General features: G+C 38.6%; 1 protein-coding gene across 1 annotated transcript in view; it reads left to right on the top strand.

The window, feature by feature from the left end:
• Positions 1-22155, top strand: part of PCDH11X (protocadherin 11 X-linked) — a 570208-nt gene that overhangs the window by 222829 nt on the left and 325224 nt on the right. The window contains 1 exon segment of the mRNA XM_028101529.2: positions 19285-19314. Coding sequence (XP_027957330.2) covers positions 19285-19314 — 30 coding nt within the window.

Genomic DNA, 22155 nt, shown 5'->3' with positions numbered 1-22155 from the left:
TTTGTCGGAGGCGGAATTGCCCCGCCCTTGTGAGTCCAGGCTAAGCAAGCTGCTCGGGTTTTCTCTCAGGAGCTTTTGTTCCCTGCAAGCTCTCAGTACAGCTTTGGAGGACCACGGTGAAAATGGTGACCTCCCAATCTCCGCCCAGAGGAGCTGAGAGCTCAGGGCCCCGCTCCTCAGTGCACCCCCAGAGAAAAGCAGTCACTCCCATTCCCCCGGTCTCCAGCTGCACTCCGTGCTCACCCGGCCTGTGACCGAGCATTTCTCTCTCTGGCACCCGACCCCGTGTTGAATCTCCAAACCTAGCAGATCCCTGGGGTGCGCTCCCATGCCGCTCCTCCCGGGGGAGGAAGGGGAGTCTCCCCAGCTCTGCCGCTTGTTGGGTCCCTGCTGGAGGAGTAGTGGCCTGACTGGGCCGTGGATCATAGTTTATGGCAACCCCGAGCTGAGAGCCCACGCCTTGACTCCGTCTCTGCAGCTGGCTTCCCCGCTCCAATACCTGGGAGCTCTGCTGCATTCAGGCGCCCCTGGTCTTTCTGTGACCCTGAAGGTCCTGAGACCACACTGTCCTGCGAGGGTTCCACCCCCCGCTTAGCCACTGGAGCGAGGTCCCTCAACGGAGCCGACTTCTAAATGTTCCGACTTTTTGCTCCATGGGTCTATCACTTGCCAGAAGCGGCGGAGGCCCCCTCCCCCGCCATCTATCCTCCCGAATATTGCCTCGGATTCACTTCTCCACATGTCCTACCTTCCAGTAAGTGGTTGCTTCTCTGTTCAGAGAGTTGTTGCTACTCTCTTCTTCGATCTCCTGTTGAGTTCATAGGTGTTCAGAATGGTTTGATCCTTATTCAGCTGAATTCCTGAGACCAGACGAAATCCAGGTCTCCTACTCCTGTGCCATCTTGCTCCCTCTCCTTCTATTTTCAATGACATCCTAGATGCATATTTTTCTTGTCTAGTGCTCTGAATATATCATGCCAGGCCTTTCTGCCTGCCAGGTCTCTGTGGATAGGTTTGTTGCCAATCTAATGTTTCTTCCATTGTAGTTCACAGATCTCTTCTGTCAAGCTGCTTTCAGGATTTTCTCTTTGTCACCGAGACTCGTAAGTTTTACTATTAGATATTGGGGTGATGACATATTTTTATTGATTTTTGAGTGGGGTTCCCTGTGCCTCCTGGATTTTGGTGCCTGTTTCTTTCCCCAGATTAGGGGAGTTCTCGGCTATAATTTGCTCCAATATACCATCTGCCCCTCTCTCTCTTCTTCTTCTGGGATCCCAATTAGTCTAATATTGTGTCATTTTATGGTATCACATATCTCTCGAATTCTGCTCTCGTGATCCAGTAGTTGTTTGTCTCTCTTTCTCAGCTACTTTATTTTCCATCATTTGGTCTCCTATATCACTAATTCTCTCTTATGCCTCATTTATCCTAGCAGTTAGAGCCTCCATTTTTTATTCTACCTCGTTGATAGCCTTTTTGAATTCCACTTGTTTTGATTTTAGTTCTTTTATTTCTCCAGAAAGGGTTTCTCTGATAACTTCCATACTTTTTTCAAACCCAGCTAGTGTATTTAAAATCATCATTCTAAACTCTAGTTCCGACATCTTACTAATGTCCATATTGATTAGATCCTGGGCGGTCAGTACTGCTTTTTCTTTATTTTGAGGTTAGTTTTTCCACCTTGTCATTTTGTCCAGAGTAGAATAGATGAATGAGAGAACAAAATGCTAACTGGGTAACAACGTCCCCAGAAAATATACACTAAACAAATTAGAATAGACCTGAAACCGGGGGAAAAGAAAGGGAAAGAAAAAAAAAGAAAAAAAAAGAAAAGATAAAAACAAATAAACCATAAAAACAAATCTCAGAATATGATCAGATATGATCAGGCTGGTGCATAGATCAATGCCACACACAAGATTCTGGATGTATTTTGGTCTGTTAGAAGAAAGTGCCTCCCAAAATTTTAAAGAAGAAAAACTTATATATGTACAAAAATTAGGGTTAATACAATGAAGGGTTGGAATACCACTGTAAAGATGAAAATTATAAAAGATTTTATTACAGGAATTGATAAGATAAGAATTTGGTTGAAAAAAGAAAGAAGAGAATTTAAAATAAAAAAAGGGAGAGAATGTGATCAGGCAAGAGACTAGAACAAAGCCATACACTAGAGATTTAGGGTATATTTTGGTCTGTTAGAAGAAATTGTATCCCAAAATCTTAAAGAGAGAACAACATATTTATATATGTGTACATATATATACCAAAAATAAGTTTAACTACTATGAAGGGATAGAATATGACTCTGAAAATTAAAAAAATTAAAGAGATTTTTCTAAAAAAAGTGATTGATAAGATGTTGGTTGAAAAAGGGAGAAAGAAAAATTTTAAAAAAAGAAGAGAGTTAAGAAAAAATTAACTTTGAAAGACTAAAGAATCATGGGAAAAAAACCCATGAATTCTATGTGCAGTATTCCCCTAGCGCTGGAGTTCTGCCATTCTCTTTGATCGGTAAACTTGGTCTTGGCTGACTGTTCTTGCTGATCTTCTGGGGGAGGGGCCTGGTGCAGTGTTTCTCACATATCTTTGCCTGAGGTGGAATTGCCCTGCCCCTGCCGGGGGCCGGGCTAAGTAATCGGGTTGGGTTTGCACTTGGTAGTTTTTCTTCCCTGAAATCTTTCTGTACAGCTTTGAAGGATGAGAGTGAAATGGTGGCCTCCCAATCTCCGCCCCAGAGGAGCCAAGAACTTGGGGCCCCACTCCTCGGTGCGCCCCCAGAGGAAAGCAGTCAATCACTCCCATCTCCCTGGTCTCCCCGGTCTCCGGCCGCACTCTGTGCTCACCGGCCTGTGACCAATTTTTTCTCTCTCTGGCCCCCGACACCGTCTGGTGTCTCCAAACCCAGTAGATTCCTGTGGTGTGCTTCCTCACCGCTCTTCCTGGGAGAGGAAGGGGAGTCTCCCTGGATCTTCCGCTTGTTGGCTCCCTGCTGGAAGAGCAGTGGCCCGACTGTGCTGAGGATCATGGTTTATTGCAACCCCGAGCTGAGAGCCCACTCCTTGTTTCGGTCTCTGCAGCCAGCTTCCCTGCTCTGAGACCCAGGAGCTCTGCTGCACTCAGGCACCCGAGACTTTCTGTGACCCTGAGGTCCTGAGACCACACTGTCCCAGTGAGGTTTCCACCATCACTTAGCCACTGGAACGACATTCCCACAGTGGAGCTGACTTCTAAAAGTTCTGATTTTGTGCTCCACTCTCAATCACTTGCCAGTAGCAGCTTATGGAGGCCCCCTGCCCCAATGTCTATCTTCCCGATTATCACCTCAGATTCACTTCTCCACACGTCCTACCTTCCAGAAAGTGGTCGCTTTTCTGTTCAGAGTTGCTGCTATTCTTTTCTTTGATCTCCTGTTGATTTCTAGGTGTTCAGAATGGTTTGATCCCTATCTAGCTGAATTCCTGGGACCAGACAAAATTTAGGTCTCCTACTCCTCCGCCATCTTGCTCGTCTTTGCCTTATTAATGTGTTGTATCACAATGATTGGTTTGCAAATGTTGAACCACCCATGCATCCCAGGAATAAATCCCACTTGGTCATGGTAGATGATCCTCTTAATGTTTTGTTGGACCATATTAGCTAGGATTTTGTTGAGGATTGTGGAATCCATATTCATCAGGGATATCGGTCTGAAATTCTCCTTTTTGATGTTGTCTTTGCCTGGTTTGGGGATTAAGGTAATTCTGGCTTCATACAATGAGTCTGGAAGCTTTCTTTCTGTTTCTATTTTTTGAAACACCTTCTGGAGAATAGGTATTATTTCTTCTTTGAATGTTTGGTAGAAATCCACAGGGAATCCATCAGGCCCTGGACTCTTGTTTTTTGGGAGGTTTTTGATCACTGTTTCAATCTTGTTACTTGTTATTGGCCTATTCAGGTTGTCAATTTCTTCCTGTTTCAGTCTTGGCAGGTTATAGGTTTCCAGGAAGGCAGCCATTTCATCCAGATTGCTCAGTTTATTGGCATATAGTTGTTGGTAAAATATATCTAATAATTGTTTCTATTTCTTTGGTGTTAGTCGTGATCTCTCCCCTTTCATTTATAATTTTATTAATTTGGATCCTTTCTATTTTCTTTTGGATAAATCTGGCCAGTGATTTATTGATCTTATTATTTCTTTCAAAGAACCAGCTTCTAGTTTCGTTGATCTGATCTACTGTGTTTCTGGTTTCCAAATCATTGATCTCTGCTCTAATCGTAATTATTTCTCTTCTAATGTGTGGCGTAGGCATCATTTGTTGCTTTTTCTCTAGTTCTTTAAGGTGTAGAGTTAGTTGATGAATTCGGGATTTTTCTATTTTTTGAGTGCAGCTTGGGTGGCTATGTATTTCCCCCCTAGGACTGGCTTGGCAGTATCCCATAGGTTTCGAAGTGACGTATTTTCATTTTCATTGATTTCCAGGAATAGTTTAAGCTTTTCTTTGATTTACTGTTTGACCCAAACATTCTTGAGCAGAGTGGTCTTTAAGTTACAAGTGTTTGAATTTCTGCCAAATTTTTTCTTGTCATTGAGTTCCAGTTTTAAAGCATTATGGTCTGAGAAGATGCAGGGAATAATCTCAGACTTTTGGTATCAGTTGAGATCTTATTTGTCACCCAGTATGTGGTCTATTCTGGAGAAAGTTCCATGTGTGCTCGAGAAGAATGAGTATTCTCTTGTTTTAGGGTGGAATGTTCTCTATGTATCTATGAGGTCCATCTGGTCCAGTGTATCATTCAAAGCTCTTGTTTCTTTGTTGATTTTTTGCTTAGATGATCTGTCTATTCCTGAAGTTTCGGTATTGAGGTCTCCTACAATTAACGTATTGTTATCAATATGTCTCTTTATTTTGGTTAACAGTTGCCTTATGTAGGTGGCTGCCCCCATATTGGGGGCATAGATATTTACAATTGTTAGATCTTCTTTTGGATAGACCTTTAATAATGATATAATGTCCTTCTGTGTCTTTAACTACAGACTTTAGTTTAAAATCTAATTTGTCTGATATAAGAATTGCTACCCCAGCTTTCTTTTGATGTCCGTTGGCATGGAAGATGGATCTCCATCCCTTCACTTTCAGTCTGGATGTAGCTTTAAGTTCAAAATGAGTCTCTTGTTGACAGAATATGGATGGGTCCAGTCTTTTTATCCAATCTGCAACCCTGTGCCATTTTATGGGAGCATTTAGGCTATTCATGTTGAGAGTGATTATTGAAAGATATGAATTAATTGTCATCATGTTGCTTGTGAAGACCTTGTTTTTATAGATTGTCTCTGTAAATTTCTGTTGTATATCACTCTTAGGGTCTTTCTCTTTTTATAGAACCCCCCTTAATATTTCTTGCAGGGCCAGTTTAGTGGTCATATATTCTTTCAGTTTCTGCTGGTCTTGGACGATCTACATCTCTCCATCCATTCTAAATGACAGCCTTACCAGATAATGTATTCTTGGCTGCATGTTCTTCTTGTTTTGTACTCTGAATACGTCTTGCCAGGCCTTTCCGGCTTGCCTGGTCTCTGTGGATAGGTCTGACGTTATTCTGATGTTCCTCCTTCTGTACGTATGGAATCTCTTCCCCCTAACTGCCCTTAAGATGGTTTGCTTGGTTCTATGATTTGTGAGTTTTACTATTACATGTCAGGGTGTTGGCCTGTTTTCCTTGATCTTGGTAGGGGTCCTCTCTGTTTCTAGGACACGAATGTTTGTTTCATCCCCCAGATTAGGGAAGTTCTGAGCTACGATTCTCGCAAATATATCTTCTAGTCCTCTCTCTCTCTCTCCACCCGTCCCAGTATTCCAATAATTGTGACACTGGAATGCTTCATGGTTTCACTTACTTCTCTGATTCTAGTTTAATGGAATTTGAGTTGTTTTTCTCTGGCATTCTCTTTTCCTTTTTTATCTATTAAATTGTCTTCCGGGTAACTTATTCGTTCTTTTGCCTCACTTACCCTAGCTGTTAGATTATCTAGATTAGATTGGATCTCATTGATAGAATTTTTAAATTCTGCCAATCCAGCTTTATTTCTGCCCTTAGAGACTCTATGTTGCCATTATTTGATTTCTCCATTCTAGCTATTGTCTTCACAATTGCTAGCCTGAATTCTATCTCCGACAGCTGGGTTATATTTGAATCCATTTGTAAATCTTTGGCATAAGTTATAATCTTTGAGTGTTTCCTATTTTGGGGGTTCTTCCTCCTAGTCATTCTGTTGAGGGGTGGTTGAGGGAATGTATAGCATCCAAATTATCGACCAGAACCCAAGCAAGATGCACTTGTTTTCTAGGGACCTTAGGGTTGCTGGCCTCTTGTTCTCCCAGCTTATCTTCTGTGGGAGGGGCCTGCTGTGCTGTTACTCAGGCAACCCTGTTTGGGCAGAGTTGCCCTGCCCCCTGTGGTGGGGGATGGGTTCAGTGAATACCGGTTTTGGGGGGCTTTTTTTCTCTGGCTGCTTTCCTTGGTGGCTTTCTGCGTCTCTTCAGAGAAAGCAGAAGAGACCATTTCCAACCCTCTGCCTCAGAGTAGACAGATTGCAGTCTGTTTTTCAGTGAGCTCTTCAGGCCACACTATCTCCATTTCTGTCTGTGCTGCTATAAACTCCAGCGTCCTGGGTTGTGTGCCCCTCAGCAACGCTCCCAGTCCTCGCCTCCAGTTCGGGGCATATCTCTGCCCTTTGTGCTTCTAAAACCACCAGCCGCCCCCATTTCACATGCATTGCCCCGCTGCTCCAATTTCCATCTAAAGTCCTTTCCCCACTACTACTGGTCTGCGATTTTGTGTCCCATCCCCAGTGCGAGAGGCTGTCGCTCACCAGCAGTGTAAGATCCCCATGGCCAGGCTTCCTCTCGCTGCCATTTATTCTCCAATATCTGCCCGAGGAATCACGGCTCCCCGCTTTATACCTCAAAACCCACCGCCTGCTATATTCTGTTTGTAGAGATCCAGATCTTCTTACATCTCAGACTGATTTCATGGATGTTCATAGTGGTCTGGTAGATATTCAGCTCAATTCCGGGGACCAGTTGGAATAGGGTCCCCTACTCCTCTGTCATCTTTTCCTCCTCCTCTCAAACGAATTTTCTGCATCAGTTGACAGGACCATATGATTTTTCTCTTTAGCCTGTTTATATGGCAGTTTACATTGTTTCTCCAATGTTGAACAAGTCCTGCATACCTGGAATGCTTTTGATCATGGTTTATAATTATTTCTATACACTGTTGAATTTGAATTAATATTTTGTTTACAATTTTTGCTTCTACATTCATGGGAGATACTGGTCACCAGTTTTCTTTTTTATACTGTCTTTGCCTAGTGTTAGTATCTGGGTAATAATAAGTTGATAAATAAATTCGGAAGTGTACCTTTTCTTTTTCTTGGCATATAATTGCAATCAACTCTTATTTAAGTGTTTGGCAGAATTGTCTAGAATTCTAATCATTCTACTGTAATTTTCCCCCTTCTCTTGACTTGATATAATCATTCATTCCAAGGAAATTTACCTACATTAGATTCTGCTTATTTTAACCATGATCTTATTTAGAGAAACAGTGGGACAACTCTGATCTTTCAATGTTCATATGTTACCACTTGGAAACATATCTTCGTGGTGAACAAAAAACTCAGAATGATAACTCAGCTAGGAATAGCATGCCATTAAGTTAAAACTTTTGGAGATTACCAAAGAAGCCTGACAGAAGTTCATTTTTTGCCCTTTCTTGGAGTAAAAGGAAATCACTAAATTATTAAAACAGTGGAAAAAAAGTCTTGCTGCCCCAAGGGTAAAATTTTTCAAAAGATTTTATTTATTTATTTGAGAGAGAGAGAGAATGAGAGATAGCATGAGAAGGAATAGGGTCAGAGGGAGAAGCAGACTCCCTGCTGAGCAGGGAGCCCGAAGTGGGACTTGATGCCAGGACTCCAGGATCATGACCTGAGCTGAAGGCAGTCGCTTAACCAACTGAGCCACCCAGGCGCCCGTCCCAAGGGTAAATCTGACCTTCATCTGAATTTAAACCAGATTTTGTTTGAGAATTTCTAATGATTTATTTTTGTTCCAGTTTATTGTATCAGACTTTGTTCCTGTAGCCCATTTTTAAGTTTTGCTATTTATCTGTACAGTGCCAGCTATAAAATATTTTGCTTTCTGTTCTTTGCTTTCAATTATTAATTCCTAACTAGGTGATGAATGTGAATAAAAGGTGACTATTACAGTTTTTATTCACTTATTAATATGGGTCTGTGACTCAGTTGAGACTTTAGACATAGATCCAAAGGGATTACACCAAATTTTCTATTAATCATTGCATCCATATTGCTGACAAGTTCTCTTTCTAACAATAGATTTAATCATTTTATGATGAGCCACAATTTGATAATATGATTAAGAGCTCATCATTTAGGCCAAGATTCTGATCCCATGAGCCCAAGATAGAAACCTGTTTCACTACTGATTTAACATTAAGGTCCATGCATTAAGTCATGTGGCTCTGGAGATTTATAAATGTGTAAAGCCCTTAATAAAAATAGCTTTTAACTTTTGGACCATACTCATTAGCTAATTAAATTGGATTTATTTTTTGCCCTTTATTTATTAAAAATAAATTGGATTTATTTTTTTAAACCTGGGACTCTATATGATTCAGGCAAAATAGATCAGAATTACAGTTTCTTATAATTCATTTTCATGAGGTAGTGATTCACGTGGGACCCCAAAGCAAAAGTTTTCCCTTTCACAATTTTTACTACCACTCAAGGCACTTTTGTATATACCACCAATTAAGTCATCCTCTCTAAGTATTTTTAGTAGCTGATTTTGTCAGTAGAAAGTAACATTCTTCCTTGGTTATCATAGTGTTCTCAAGGTTTCACACAGTGTGTGGTTAAAATAATGATAATAATAACAATAATAGTATATGTTGACAGCTTACTATGTGACCTTGTATTAGTGCTTTACTGTATGAACTCAATTAGCCCTCACAGATACCTTATCATATAGTTGTTATTTTTATAATCAGTATTTTACAAATAGACAGAATTAATAGTTAGAATAGTTAAGCAACTTGCCCAAGGTCAAACAATAAATGGTGGAGCTGAGTTTTGAGTCAGAACCCATAATTTTAAGTACTATGCTTGTCACATAGTAGATGTTCAATGAGTATTGTTGAATGATAAAATTCCATAGTTAAAGCTCCCAAAGAATTACAATTCTCTCATTCTTCTAAAAATACTAACAGTAAATAACCAATAATAAAAATAAAATTGTCCTGAATACTATTTACACTCCATTTTGCCTTTGTTTCCCACATCATTTCTATTAATGAAGAAAAAATGCTAAAATATTTTGATATCAAAAGTATTGTATTTATCTGTATTCTTGTCCTTTATGAAGACTACAATCTCTAAGGGCAAAGATAACTATTTCTTTTCTCTTTTTCTTTTAAATATTATTGTGTTATATTAGTCACCATACAATACATCATTAGTTTTTGATGTGGTGATCCACGATCCATTGTTTTCATAAAACACCCAGTGCTCCATGTAGTACATGCCCTCCTTGATACCCATCACCGAGCTAACCAATTCCCTCTCCCGCCTCCACTCTAAAACCCTCTGTTTGTTTCTCAGAGTCCATAGTCCTCCAAGGTTCATCTATCCCTCTGATTTCCCCCCACTTGATTGTTCCCTTCCTTCTCCTAATGTGCTCCATGCTATTCCTTCTGTTCCACAAATAAGTGAAACCATATGATAATTGACTTTCTCTGCGTGACCTATTTCACTTAGCATAATCTCCTCCAGCCCCATCTATATTGATGTAAAAGTCGAGTATTCATCCTTTCTGATGGCTGAGTAATATTCCAATGTATATATGGACCACATCTTCTTTTATCCATTCATCTGTTCAAGGGCATCTTGGCTCTTTCCACAGTTTGGCTATTGTGGACATTGCTGCTATGAACATTGGGGTGCATATGGCCCTTCTTTTCAATACATCTGTGTCTTTGTGGTAAATACACAGGAGTGCAATTCCTGAGTCATAGGATAGCTCTATTTTTAAATTTTTGAGGCACCTCCACAGTGTTTTCCAAAGTGGCTGTACCAACTTGCATTCCCACCAACAGTGTAACAGGGTTCCCCTTTCTCCACAACCTCTCCAACATTTGTTGTTTCTTGCCCTGTCCATTTTTGCCATTCTAACTGGTGTAAGGTGGTATCTCAATATGGTTTTGATTATAATTTCCCTGATGGATAATGATGATGAATATTTTTTCATGTGTCTGTTAGCCATTTGTATGTTTTCCTCACAGAAGTGTCTTCTCATATCTTCTGTCCATGTTTTGACTGGATTATTTGTTTTTTGGGTGTTGAGTTTGAGAAGTTCTTTATAGATCTTGGATACCAGCCCTTTATCTGTAGTGTCATTTGCAAATATCTTCTCCCATTCTGTGGGTTGCCTCTTTGTTTTGTTGACTGTTTTCTTTGCTGTGCAGAGGCTTTTTATCTTGATGAAGTCCCAAAAGTTCATTTTTGCTTTTGTTTCACTAGCTTTTAGAGATGTATCTTGAAAGAAGTTGCTGTGGCCGATGTCAAAGAGGTTATTGCCTATGTTCTCTTCTAGGATTTTGATGGATTCCTGTCTCCCATTGAGGTCTTTCATCCGTTTTGAGTTTATTTTTGTGTATGGTGTTAAAGAATGGTCGAGTTTCATTCCTCTGCATGTGGCTGTCCAATTTTCCCAGCACCACTTACTGAAGAGACTGTCTTTTCCATTGCATATTTTTTCCTGCTTTGTCAAAAATTATTTGACCATAGAGTTGAGCGTCCATATCTGGGTTCTCTATTCTGTTCCATTGGTCTATATGTCTGTTTTTGTGCAAGTACCATGCTGTCTTGGTGAACACAGCTTTGTAATATAGCTTGAAATCGGGCAATGTGATGCCCCAGCTTTGTTTTTCTTTTTCAACAATTCCTTGGTGATTCGGAGTCTTTTCTGATTCCATACACATTTTAGGATTGTTTGTTCCAGCACTTTGAAAAATGTTGTTAGAATTTTGATCAGGATGGCATTGAAGGTATAGATTCCTCTTGGTAGCATAGACATTATAACAATGTTTATTCTTCCAATCTATGAGCATGGAACATTTTTCCATCTTTTTGTGTCTTCTTCAATTTCTTTAATGAGTGTTCTGTAGTTCCTAGAGTATACATCCTTTACCTCTTTGGTTAGGCTTATTCCGAGGTATCTTATGGTTTTTGGTGCTATTGTAAAAGGAATCATTTCTCTAATTTCTCTTTCTACAGTTGCATTGTTAGTGTATAAGAATACAACTGATTTCTGTGCATTGATTTTTTATCCTGCCATATGACTGAATTGCTGTATGAGTTCTAGTAATTTGGGTGTGGAGTCTTTTGGGTTTTCCACATAAAATATCATGTCATCTCTAAAAAGAGAGAGTTTGACTTCTTTGCCAATTTGAATACATTTTATTTCTTTCTGTTGTCTGGTTGCTGTTGCTAGGACTTCTAGTACTATGTTGAACAATAGTGGCGAGAGTGGGCATCCTTGACGTGTTCCTGATCTTAAAGGAAAGTCTCTCAACTTTTCCCCATTGAGGATGATATTGGCTGTGGGTTTTCCATAGATGGATTTTATGAACTTGAGGAATGTTCCCTCTATCCCTGTACTCTGAAGAGTTTTAATCAGGAAAGGATGTTGTATTTTGTCAAATGTTTTTTTCTGCATCAATTGAGAGGACCATATTGTTTTCTCCCTCCTCTTATTAATGTGTTCTATCACACTGATTGATTTGCAAATGATGAATGACCCTTGTATCCTAGGGTTAAATCCCACTTGGTCATGGTGGATGATCTTTTTAATGTATTGTTGGATCCTATTATCTAGGATTTTGTTGAGGATTTTGGAATCCATATTCATCAGGGATATTGGTCTGAAATTCCCCTTTTTGATGGGTCTTTGCCTGGTTTGGGGATTAATGTAATGCTGGTCTCATAGAATGAGTTTGGATTTTTCTTTCTGTTTCTATTTTTTGAAACAGCTTCTGGAGAATAGGTATTATTTCTTCTTTGAATGTTTGGTAGAACTCCCCAGGGCATCCATCAGGCCCCAGACTCTTGTTTTCTGTGGAGTTTTTAATCACTGCTTCAATCTCGTTACTGGTATTGGCTTATTCAGGTTGTCAATTTCTTCCTGTTTCATTCTTGGCAGCTTATAGGTTTCCAGGAACGCATCTATTTCATCCAGATTGCTCAGTTTATTGGCATATATTTGTTGATAATAATTTCTAATAATTGTTTCTATTTCCTTGGTGTTAGTCATGATCACTCCCCTTTCATTCATCATTTTATTAATTTGGGTCCTTTCTCTTTTCTTTTGGATAAGTCTGGCCAGTGATTTATCAATCTATTAATTCTTTCAAAGAACCAACTTCCAGTTTCATTGATTTGATCTACTGTGTTTCTGAGTTCTAATTCATTGATCTTTGCTCTAATCTTAATTGTTTCTCTTCTAATGCATGGTTTAGGCATCATTTGTTGCTTTTTCTCTAGCTCTTTAAGGTGTAGAGTTAGTTGGTGAATTCGGGATTTTTCTATTTTTTTTAGTGAGCCTTGGATGGCTATGTATTTCCCCCTTAGGACTGCCTTATAGGTTTTGGAGTGACGTGTTTTCATTCTCATTGATTTCCATGAATTGTTTAAGTTTTTTTTTTGATTTCCTGTTTGACCCACATTCTTGAGCAGAGTGGTCTTTAGCTTCCAAGTGTTTGAATTTCTGCCAAATTTTTTCTTGTGTTTGAGTTCCAGTTTTAAAGTATTGTGGTCTGAGAATATGCAGAGAATAATCTCAATCTTTTGGTATCGGTTGAAACATGATTTTTGACCGAGTATGTGGTCTATTCTGGAGATAGTTCCATGTGCGCTTGAGAAGAATGAGTATTCTGATTTTTTAGGGTACAATGTTCTGTATATATCTATGAAGTCCATCTGGCCCAGTGCATCATTCAAAGCTCTTGTTTCTTTGTTGATTTTCTGCTTAGATGATCTGTCCATTGCTGAGTGTGGAGTATTGAGGTCTCCTACAATTAACATATTGTTATCAGTATGACTCTTCATTTTGGTTAAGCGTTGGCTTATGTAGATGGCTGCTCCCATTTGGGGGGCATAGATATTTACAATTGTTAGATCTTCTTTTGGATAGACCCTTTAAGAATGATATAATGTTCTTCTGTGTCTCTAACTACAGACTTTAGTTTAAAATCTAATTTGTCTGATAAAAGAATTGCTACCCCAGCTTTCTTTTGATGTCTGTTATCAGGGAAGATGGATCTCCATCCCTTCACTTTCAGTCTGGATGTATCGTCAGGTTCAAAATGAGTCTCTTGTAGACAGCATATGGATGGGTCCTGTCTTTTTATCCAATCTGCAACCCTGTGCCGTTTTATGGGAGCATTTAAGCTATTCACGTTGAAAGTGATTATTGAAAGATATGAATTAATTGTCATCATGTTGCCTGTGAAGACCTTGTTTTATAGATTATCTCTGTAAATTTCTGCTGTATATCACTCTTGGGGTCTTTCTCCTTTTATAGAACCCCCGCCCTTAATATTTGTTGCAGGGCTGGCTTAGTGGTCATATATTCTTTCACTTTCTGCTGGTCTTGGAAGCTCTGCATCTCTCCCTCTATTCTAAATGACAGCCTTACTGGATAAAGTATTCTTGGCTGCATGTTCTTCTCATTTAGTATTCTGATTATGTCTTGCCAGTACTTTCTGGCTTGCCAGGTCTCTGTGGGTAGGTCTGACATTATTCTGATGTTCCTCCCCCTAACTACCCTTAAGATGGTTTCCTTGGTTCTAAGACTTGCGAGTTTTACTATTACATGCCAGGGTGTTGGCCTGTTTTCCTTGTTCTTGGGAGGGGTCCTCTCTGCCTCTAGGACACGAATGTTTCTTTCATTCCCCAAATTAGGGGAGTTCTCAACCATGATTTGCTCAAATATATCTTCTAGTCCTCTTTCTCTCTCCACTCCCTCCGGGATTCCAATAATTGTGACCTTGTAATGCTTCATGGTTTCAATTACTTCTCTGATTCTATTTTCATGGATTCTGAGTTGTTTTCCCTGGCCTCCTCTTTTCCCTTTTTATCTATTAAATTGTCTTCCAGGTCACCTATTCATTCTTCTGCCTCACTCACCCTAGCTGTTACATTATCTAGATTAGATTGGATCTCATTGATAGCATTTTTAAGTTCTGACAATTCAGCCTTCATTTCTGTCCTTAGAGACTCTATGTTGCCATTAATTGATTTCTCCATTCTAGCTATTGTCTTCACAATTGCTAACCTGAATTCCATCTCCAACATCTTGGTTATATCTGCATCCATTTGTAAATCTGCTGCATAAATTTTAATCTCTGAGTCTTTTCTATTTTGGGGGTTCCTTCTGCTAGTCATTCTTTTGATGGGTGGTTCGGGGAATGTATAGTGTCCAAATTATTGACCAGAACCTAAGCAAGATGCACTTGTTTTCTAGGGACCTTAGGGTTGCTGGTTTCTTGTTTTCCCAGCCTGTCTTCTGGGGGAGGGGCTTGCCACGCTGTTATTCAGGCAACCCCGTCTGGGCAGAGTTGCCCTGACCTCCTGTGGCAGGGGATGCACTCAGTGGGAACCAGTTTTTTGGGACTTTTGTTCTCTGGTGGCTTTCCCTGGTGGCTTTCCATATCTCTTCTGGGAGTCAGAGCAGAGGAGACTTTTTCCAACCCTCTGCCTCAGAGCAGAGAGATCACAGTCTGGTTTTCAGTGAGTTCTCCAGGCCACACTGTCTCCGTTTCTGTCCGTGCTGCTATAAACTGCAGCATCCTGGTTGTGTGCCCCTCCGCAGCACTCCCAGTCCTGCCTCCAGGTCGGAACACGTCTCTGCTCTTTGTGCTTCTAAAACCCCAGCGTCTCCCAGTTCACAGGCACGACCTCGCTGCTCTGGGTTTCTGCCCCAGGGGCTGCCCTAAAGTCCTTTCCCTGCTGTGACCGGTCTGCGAGTGTGCCCTGTCCCCAGCGCGAGAGGCTGTCCCTCACTGACTGTATAAGATCCCCATGGCCAGTCTCCCTCCTGCTGCCATTTATCCTCTGATATCTGCCTGCAGAATCATGGCTCCCTGCTTCATACCTCGAAACCAACCACCTGCGATCTTCTGTTTGTAGAGAACCAGATGTTCTTACCTCTCAGGCTGATTTCATGGGTGTTCAGAGTGGTCTGGTAGATATGCAACTCAATTCCATGACCAGTTGAAATCAGGTCCTCTACTCCTCTGCCATCTTTTTTTCTCTCCATATTTCTTTTTTTCAAAGATTTTATTTATTTATTTGATAGAGAGAGACAGCACAAGCAGGGGGAGTGGGGGAGAGAGATGCAGGCTTCCCCCTGAGCAGGGAGCCTGGTGCAGGGCTCTATCCTATGACCCTGGGTTCATGACATGAACCAAAGGCAGACACTTAACCAACTGAGGCACCCAGGTGCCAAGATAACTATTTCTATCTTGACAATCAGTTTATCCTTAGTAACTAGCCTGGTGAATGAATGAATGTATATGTTAGAAATGGTGTAGGAAACAAAGATTTATTCTAGGCTGTATTTTCCCAGCATTGTCATACTGGGTACTCCTTCTTACCCTGAAGGTGAGCTAGATTATGAATCCTTGGTCTTTTCTCCACACATAAGATGCTTTCATTACATACAGTGCATCTGAATTAATCAGATCAAAACTGGACAGAGTACTAAAGTGATTGAATTGGAAAATTGCTCGATTTAAATTTAGTGGTTTGCCTACATTATTAAAAATAAACTAATACTAAAGTCTTCAGTATCTGGAGCTGGCCATGTTACTTGCATAAGTAAAAAAAAATGAATATTCTAGTAGTTAATATTATTGAAAATTTTTGAGAGAACATTAACTTAGAGAGATCTAGTTGCTAAATATAAATGTAATTTCCTAATAGTAAAATTGATGCAAATGGCTACTTTGTAGAAATATATCTGGATGCTTTTTCTTTAGCATAGATGATCATTAGGAAATGAGTACTATAGCGGTATATAATATTTATCTATTTGATGCTGGAGAGCTAGGTTCTTTTTTTTTTTAAAGATTTTATTTATTTATTTGAAAGAGAGAGAATGAGAGATAGAGAGCACGAGAGGGAAGAGGGTCAGAGGGAGAAGCAGACTCCCTGCTCAGCAGGGAGCCCAATGTGGGACTCGATCCCGGGACTCCAGGATCATGACCTGAGCTGAAGGCAGTCGCTTAACCAACTGAGCCACCCAGGCGTCCCCTGGAGAGCTAGGTTCTTGTCTCACGGAGTCAAAGAATGTATCTCTGGGACAAAGGAGAGTGAGTAAGGCAACAGAAGTTTATTAAGCAAGGATACAGATAAAGCTCTCAGGAGTGAGAGGGGTCCTGACAGGGCTGCCACTGAGGGTCTTTAGGGTTGGTCTTTTATAGATAGCTAACCAGGGAACTTAAATCCTTTTAACATCTCTATTGATAACACCATTGAGCAAGGACTAGTGATAACACCTTCAATGGCTTACTTCCTTTTTAGGGTCTGGTTATTCTTTGTTGGTCACAGGTGATTACCATGAAAAAGACACTCACCCCACATGCCTAGGGTAGTGTGGTCTTGTTTGTTCTTTTATCTCTGGTTTCCCCACACCTCCAAATTTTTGGGATTTCTGTAAGCTTTATCACATAACCCCCTATCTATCTCTCCCTACCTAGCCCCACCTATCTTTTATTCATATTCAGAATTAGTCATGTTTGAAACATTATTCATTACCTAATTTATTTATTGCTAGATATCGAGGCACATACTCATTAGCTCAATATATTTATTTTTCTGCATATCTAAGATATACAACATCCCTGGTGAAAATAATATTTACTTTCTGATTTTACAGTCTATGCAATTTTGCCACATAGTATAAATCTTTATAACTGAACTTCCATACATGTAAAATTAGAATAATTGTATTTAGAATGATGAACTATTTCAAGGATTAATTCAGAAAATGTATGTTAAATACCTAAGAGAGTGGTTGATTTATAAGACTCTTACAAATAGCAAATGTCAAAAATAGTTGGGAGATGAGAAGAAAGAACAAAAGGAGAATCAGGAGAAAGGATTTTATTTGACTTTCAAAATGATATCTAAAGGTAGAAGGGATATGAATTGTTATTGTTATCTCCATTTTACAGGATAATAACCTGAGATTTAGAGAGGTCATAGTGATGTGGGAAACAAAGGCAGAAGAGAAATTATTAAATTTCCTTAATATAAGTTAACAATCATTCTTTCTTGGCTGTTGGCTCCGGACCTCACCTTATCAAAATTCACCTACATTCAAAACTACAACACTCTCAATTCTGAGAGCTTTTTCTGTATCCTTGCTTAATAAAACTCTATGACTTTCCTTGCTCTCTTTTGTCTGGGAGAATCATTTTTCGACTCTGGGAAACAAGAACCTCGCTCTCTCACAATTTCAGGAAAAAAGTGCACTGGAATATAAAATGGGTTGTTTTATTTTATAATTTCTGAAACCAAAATACATTGAAAGATTATTGACCACAAATCAATGCATTTTGTACAATATGTAAATTTCTGGAGGACTGGGATGATTATAAGTAAATGTGGTACAATGAAAGACCATCTGATTTTGGATAGTTTCCAGTCCTAGATTACTAATTCAATTTTAAAACATTTAGCAAAAGCTTATTTGGTACTATTTGATGTAGGAAAGACATTAGGGTTCTAAGAAAGAATTCTTGAGACATCTTTGGTGCTTTAAAAGGGTGATTTTATTAAAGCATGGGGACAGGACCCATGGGCAGAAAGAGCTGCACTGGGGTCATGAGGAGTGGCCCATTATATACTGTCAAGTTGGAAGGGGGTTAGGGATAGGGTAAGTCTCTAAGGAATTTTGGAAGTAAGGTTTCCAGGACCTTAAGGGGGCTAGCTATTGTTGGGAAAAGGTCATTTATTACTGTCTAATAAAACCTTAGTCATGAGACCCTTCAGATATATATTGGTGGGCCATATGCTTGGGGGATGATTACCAACATGTATCTTGGGAGGTTTAGAGATAAAGGGAGTTTCCAAAGGAATTTTTATATGTTAAAGAAGACTTACAGGATTCTGGGGGTTTGGAGGGGGTCAGGCTAGAATTGCCTGTTGCCTTTAACAAAGTATTAACATCTAGGCAGTTGAGTCCTTAGATGAATGTCACTCTGCCGGTTTCAAGGACTTGTCCGTGGGCTGTAGGTAGCAAGGAAATTTGATAATTTTTCTTCTGCCTTTGTTTCCCACATCAGTGTGGATTAATGCAAAGACTAACCTTTTAAATATTCCCCAGTTGATCTATTTTAAGCTTTTCTCAATAGAAATTCTCAAATAAAGGCAAAAGTAGCACAGCACAGACAACGTTTTTAATTAAAATATAAAATTTAGGGAAATAAGCACATTCTGAAGTTGTCTTTTTTCATTGCAGTGGTGAGGAAGAGCTCACCTCAAAATGATGACTAGTCTTAAATATTGATTAAGTCATTAATTTTTCAATAATTCACTAATTTACAAAGATAGATGTAATTAACATTTTCATATCTTCACTTGGCTCCCTAAGAATTTTAATGCTTTTGGATTGCTCAGTGATTGATGAATGATAAACATCTAACTAAAATCTGTTGTGTTACTGCAAGTAAATTTTAATGGAGCAAACATAAAAAAGATCTATTGTGATGTTGCAAAGTAGAGAATAGTATTTTAATGTTATATTCTTAGATATGGATAAAGTTTGTTGTTTTTTTTGTTTTGTTTTGTTTCATCATTAAAAATTGATGAAAAATAAGCAATATAAATAAGAGAATATCTAATTGGAAGGATGCTTTTTCTTGGCCAAAGCCTATGTGGGCTAAGCATATAACTGAAATTTTTATGTTGATCCAAGATTTTTGCTTCGGCTCTTCATATTGGTACATGAGATTTATGATGCTATTATACCCCTTTACAAAACCACTGAAGAATGCAGCAGTTGAAAATAGTTTCAGTAGAACAAAATTATTTACTTTTGGACTCAGAATATTGACATTAAAAAATGTATTTGCAATAACAAATTAGAGCTGATTTTTGTTTCTATTTTTGTTTTTTTTGTTTTCCTTTGCCTCCATTTTATCCTAAATCAGTGGAAATTTGAGGGGAAAAAAGCAGAAAAGGTAAGATTGTAAATTTCAAAGAAAATTGATTTCAAAATATATTGTACTATTTTTTTTCTTAAATTTCTGAAGCCACAGTATTTACTCCATGGCCTTAAAACTGTAAGTATTTAAGATGACATATGCAGTGATTCTGCCTTAAAAGAGTTTCAAGCTGAGCTGTCTCCACATTTTGTATCACTTACACAGTCCTGGATGCAATTTTCAGGCCTTTTTCTTTTGTTTTATTTTATTTTATTACTTATTTTATTTTTCACCAACACTTATCTTTTCCCACTGTGCCAAAACAACATACTGCTGAAAGCATCACTTTGTGAATATTCTGTTAATACAGTAATTTTATGGTTAATTTTATCAATAAAAGGGACAATTTTGGTGTCAATTCACAATTTGGCTTTCACAGCAAAAGTTAGTGAATATGAAGCATGATGATGCCTGATAGGATCACGAGGAAAGTACCATAACTAAATTAAACATGATTAAACAGCAAATTGATATTCAGAGTTTTAGGATGTCACATTTCAAGGTGAAAATTTTAGGTTCTACTCATATATATATGAATAGTTCTATCATTCTAGAAAAAAATATTTTCTATTATTAAAAAATAAACTCATGCATATTGTTAAATTTTAATTACCTCATTAGTTAAGCTACACCACCACTAAAATAAGGTTTTTCAGCTGTTCACTGACATTTCTTTCCTAGAATTTATGCAATGGTTTCCTCACCATGTTTTGGGGTTGAAAGAAATGGGTTTTCCTTGAAATTCTTTTTTTTTATTTTTTTAAGATTTTAGTTATTTATTTGAGAGAGACAGAGATAGAGAGAGAGCCCAAGCAGAAAGGAGAAGGTGAAGTAGATGAAGAAAAGCCCAATGTAGGGCTTGATCACAGGACCCCGGAAACATGACCTGAGCTGAAAGTAGACGTTTAATGGACTGAGCCACCCAGGTGCCCCTCCCTTGAGCTTCTGATGGAAGATATTTTGGAATTTAATTCAGCAAGTATTAAAAGCTGTCCATATCATAACAAAATGTTACCATAACTCTATGCTAGGTTAAATGGGAGTATAATATTTAAGATGAATTTATCCTATTCTAGTTTAAAGGACCAAATTTTATGTTTGAAAAGGAACTTGCCAAAAGGTGCTCTAGGCTATGTCAGAAATGACGTTAGCCTTGGATGTCTTTATCAAGTGTGAGAATTACCTGAAATAAATCCTGTCTAGAATTTCAAAATAAATTTTACTAATGTTTGAGAGATAAATTAAAATAACATCACTAGAGAATTTTCAATGAATATACATATCTGACAGTTTTCAAATGCCCGTCTAAACTAATTATTGCTGTGGCTTTTGAGTGATTTCTTTTTAAGAGTGAGCTCCTCCCAGGAGGCAAAAGATCATAGAAGAGTTCTCAAATTAAAAGGAGGGAAGCAAGGGTAGTAAAATGTCATTAGCCATATATATAAAGTGAATAAGAGAGATGGAGAGAGAGAGAGAAGCTCTACAGATTTTAAGTATTCTAACATTGTCAACTTTAGAAATTGACCTATTCAGTTATTTAAAAGTTGAAATTTTGAAGAACAGAAATATTGGTAAGTTTTATCTAGTGTAGATATCCTACAAGAAGGAAAATGTCTTGGTTTTAAAAAAACATTAGAACTCTGCATACAGAATTCTGGGGTGAACTCATTTTCCTGTTTACAAGACAACAGGGGGATTAAATTTTAACATAAAATATTTCAATAGTAGATATTAAAACAATATAATCACAATATAAGGAGCAATGGAAAGTGTGATTTTCTTTTTTTTAAAGATTTTATTTATTTATTTGAGAGAGAGAATGAGAGAGAGAGAGCACAGGAGAGGGGGGAGGGTCAGAGGGAGAAGCAGACTCCCCGCTGAGCAGGGATCCCGATGCGGGACTCGATCCCGGGACTCCAGGATCATGACCTGAGCCGAAGGCAGTCGCTTAACCAACTGAGCCACCCAGGTGCCCTGGAAAGTGTGATTTTCATTGAAAGATCTTTGTTTTTGTCAAATGAAAGCAAATCTGGATTTAGGGAGACACTTTATTCAGAATAGGTAGAAGACTCTGATCTCAGAAATCTACAAGATTTCAAAAAATCCAACAGAAAAATGGATTTTTGTTGTTGTTGTTGTTGTTGTTGTTGTTAAGGGCAAGCAGACCTAAGCAGAACATTTTAAGAAGAAACTGGACAAGCAAGATAAATGAACTGTGGGGTTTTCCAAAAAAAAAGTGTATCACTGTAGTCAGATGATTCCCAGGAGACCCTGAAAAGGAGACATTTTCCACTTTATTAGTGCTTGCTTATTGCTTAGGGGCAACAAGGGGGTAAAGGGCTTGTAGGAAGGAGAGATACCTGACTACAGTTTGGTCAAGGCAAAGCAGAGAGTAAGAAAGGGACAACTGTGAACACTTGGTTATTTTTTCCACTATCTTTTTATACCAAAGTAAGTACAATAAAAATTATTTACTAATAATGTACTTTGTTTCAAGCACTGTGTGTATATGCATATACATATATACACACATATATGTATACCTATGTACACATTTAGTCCTAACAATGACCCTATAAGTTCTTTTACAGTTAAAAACAAACAAACAAACAAACAAACAAAATAGTACAGAGCTTAAGTGACTTGCCTAGGTTTACAGAGCTCACAAGTAGAAGATCCATGGTTTGAACCCAGGCAATCATGTTCAGAGTACCTCTTTTAAAAAAGAAAAAAGATAAACTTTAAATCATAAAACAAATATTTATCTCAAAATACTTGTCTTAAAATATCTTAGTAGTTACATTGAATGTATTTAAT

This window comes from Eumetopias jubatus, unplaced genomic scaffold (assembly GCF_037043125.1).
Source record: "Eumetopias jubatus isolate StellerSeaLion01/CBP00866 unplaced genomic scaffold, mEumJub1_p1.0 scaffold_11, whole genome shotgun sequence".
In the NCBI taxonomy this organism is placed as follows: Eukaryota; Metazoa; Chordata; class Mammalia; order Carnivora; family Otariidae; genus Eumetopias; species Eumetopias jubatus.
This window is presented reverse-complemented; position numbering and strand designations above follow the sequence as displayed.